General features: G+C 43.0%; 1 protein-coding gene across 1 annotated transcript in view; it reads left to right on the top strand.

Moving 5' to 3' along the window:
• Nucleotides 1-403: 403 nt before the first annotated feature.
• Nucleotides 404-1,566, top strand: part of LOC122546214 (A-agglutinin anchorage subunit-like) — a gene marked incomplete at its 3' end in the record, with an annotated part of 4,883 nt that continues 3,720 nt past the window's right edge. Inside the window, exon 1 of the mRNA XM_043685006.1 lies at nt 404-503. Coding sequence (XP_043540941.1) covers nt 419-503 — 85 coding nt within the window. The remainder of the gene's footprint in view (nt 504-1,566) is intronic.

The following is a 1,566-nucleotide window of genomic DNA, read 5'->3' as shown; positions in this document are numbered from 1 at the left end:
AGTTAGATCCAATTCTCCAACAAGTGACTATGGAAGCAATCACAAAGTAATGTCACTTTGGAGTGTCGATATTGCAGCACTCCCTCTGCAGTGCTGACCTCCAGCCTGGATCAGCTGGCAGTAACTCTGGCGTTGAGTTAATGAGCTTCTGACTGAGTTTTATGCGCTCACCCCACAGCACAGAGATAGTCCCTCTGTAATAAGCTGCCAATGTGCCTGTCCTGAACAGTGAGACAGATACCATTTTACTTCCAGAGAAAGTGCAGCCTGGATTAATGCAAACTCAGTCTGGCTTTGGGGTTTCTGTCTGAAGGAGTGTAAAAGATGCACAAGTCCCTTTCTATTTGGAACAGGATAAAATCTGACACCATGAAAATTATCTTAAACAGAAACAAAGACAACAACTGAGGACTCGACAATGGAGGCTACTTCAGTGGACACAACAGTGGTAACCATCAGCTCAAAACCTACCCTGACATCCACTGATGTTTCAACATCAGGAGGAAAGTGGCAGACATTGTGACCTATCATGAGAACATATCCAACTTTAATTATTCTGTACAACTGTGCACGATCACTTCACCTGCAATTTGTCTTGCCCTACTTTTAATAGAGAGCATAACTGATTTAATGGAAACAATGAATTTCCAGAGGGAGGAGTTTCTGAGGTATCGCCAGTGTTAAACAGAGCAAGCGATGGGAGCCAATTTATGAACATCATGTTTTCTTGGAAAACAAGGAAGAATGAGAGAGAATAGATACACTTTCTTCTTGATGATGTTTAGGGGATGAATATCAGCCCAGGACACTATCAACGGTTCAATTGCTTTTGGGCAATGAACACAGTTAGATTCAATCCTCCCACAAGAGACCATGGATGCAATCACAAAGTAATATCACTTTGGAGAGTCGATATTGCATCACTCCCTCTGCACTGGGCCCCTTCAGCCTGACCTGCTGGGGTTGGGTTCATGAGCTTCTGACTGAGTTTTGTGCGCTCACCTCACAGCACAGAGAGAGTCCCAGTGTAATAAGCTTGCCAATGAGCCTTTCCTGACATTGTGACAGATACCATTTTACTTCCAGACCAAGTGTACTGGAGATGTGTGTTTTAGTGTAATGCAGTCAGGATTGCAACATGACCGTAAGAGCATAATTGACAGTAAGAGGATGAGGCCTTCAGCCCATTTAGCCTCTTCCAACCGAATTAAAATTGTGCCTTACCTTTTTTCAATGCTCGTTCCCTGGACACTTGCTGCAGCAATTGATGCGATTAACATATAGAAATATTTTGATCATATTCTTGAACACACTCAGTGACTGAGCCTTCTGCACTCAGTTGCATTGTGCGCACTAATGACTCATCATTTTCAGACTAAAATTCATTTCTCCTTGTTGTTGTCCTGAATTTATCGAGAACGTGCTGTTCTCCTCGACCTCACTCCAGTGGAATTATCTTTCCAGTGTTGATCCAGTGGAAAGTATGAAAGAATGTTAGACCCGGTCTAGGTCAGAGGAGTGTAGGAGATGCACAACTTCCTTTCCGTTTGTAACAAATGGAAATTG

This window comes from Chiloscyllium plagiosum, unplaced genomic scaffold (genome assembly GCF_004010195.1).
Source record: "Chiloscyllium plagiosum isolate BGI_BamShark_2017 unplaced genomic scaffold, ASM401019v2 scaf_66966, whole genome shotgun sequence".
Lineage (NCBI taxonomy): Eukaryota > Metazoa > Chordata > Chondrichthyes > Orectolobiformes > Hemiscylliidae > Chiloscyllium > Chiloscyllium plagiosum.
This window is presented reverse-complemented; position numbering and strand designations above follow the sequence as displayed.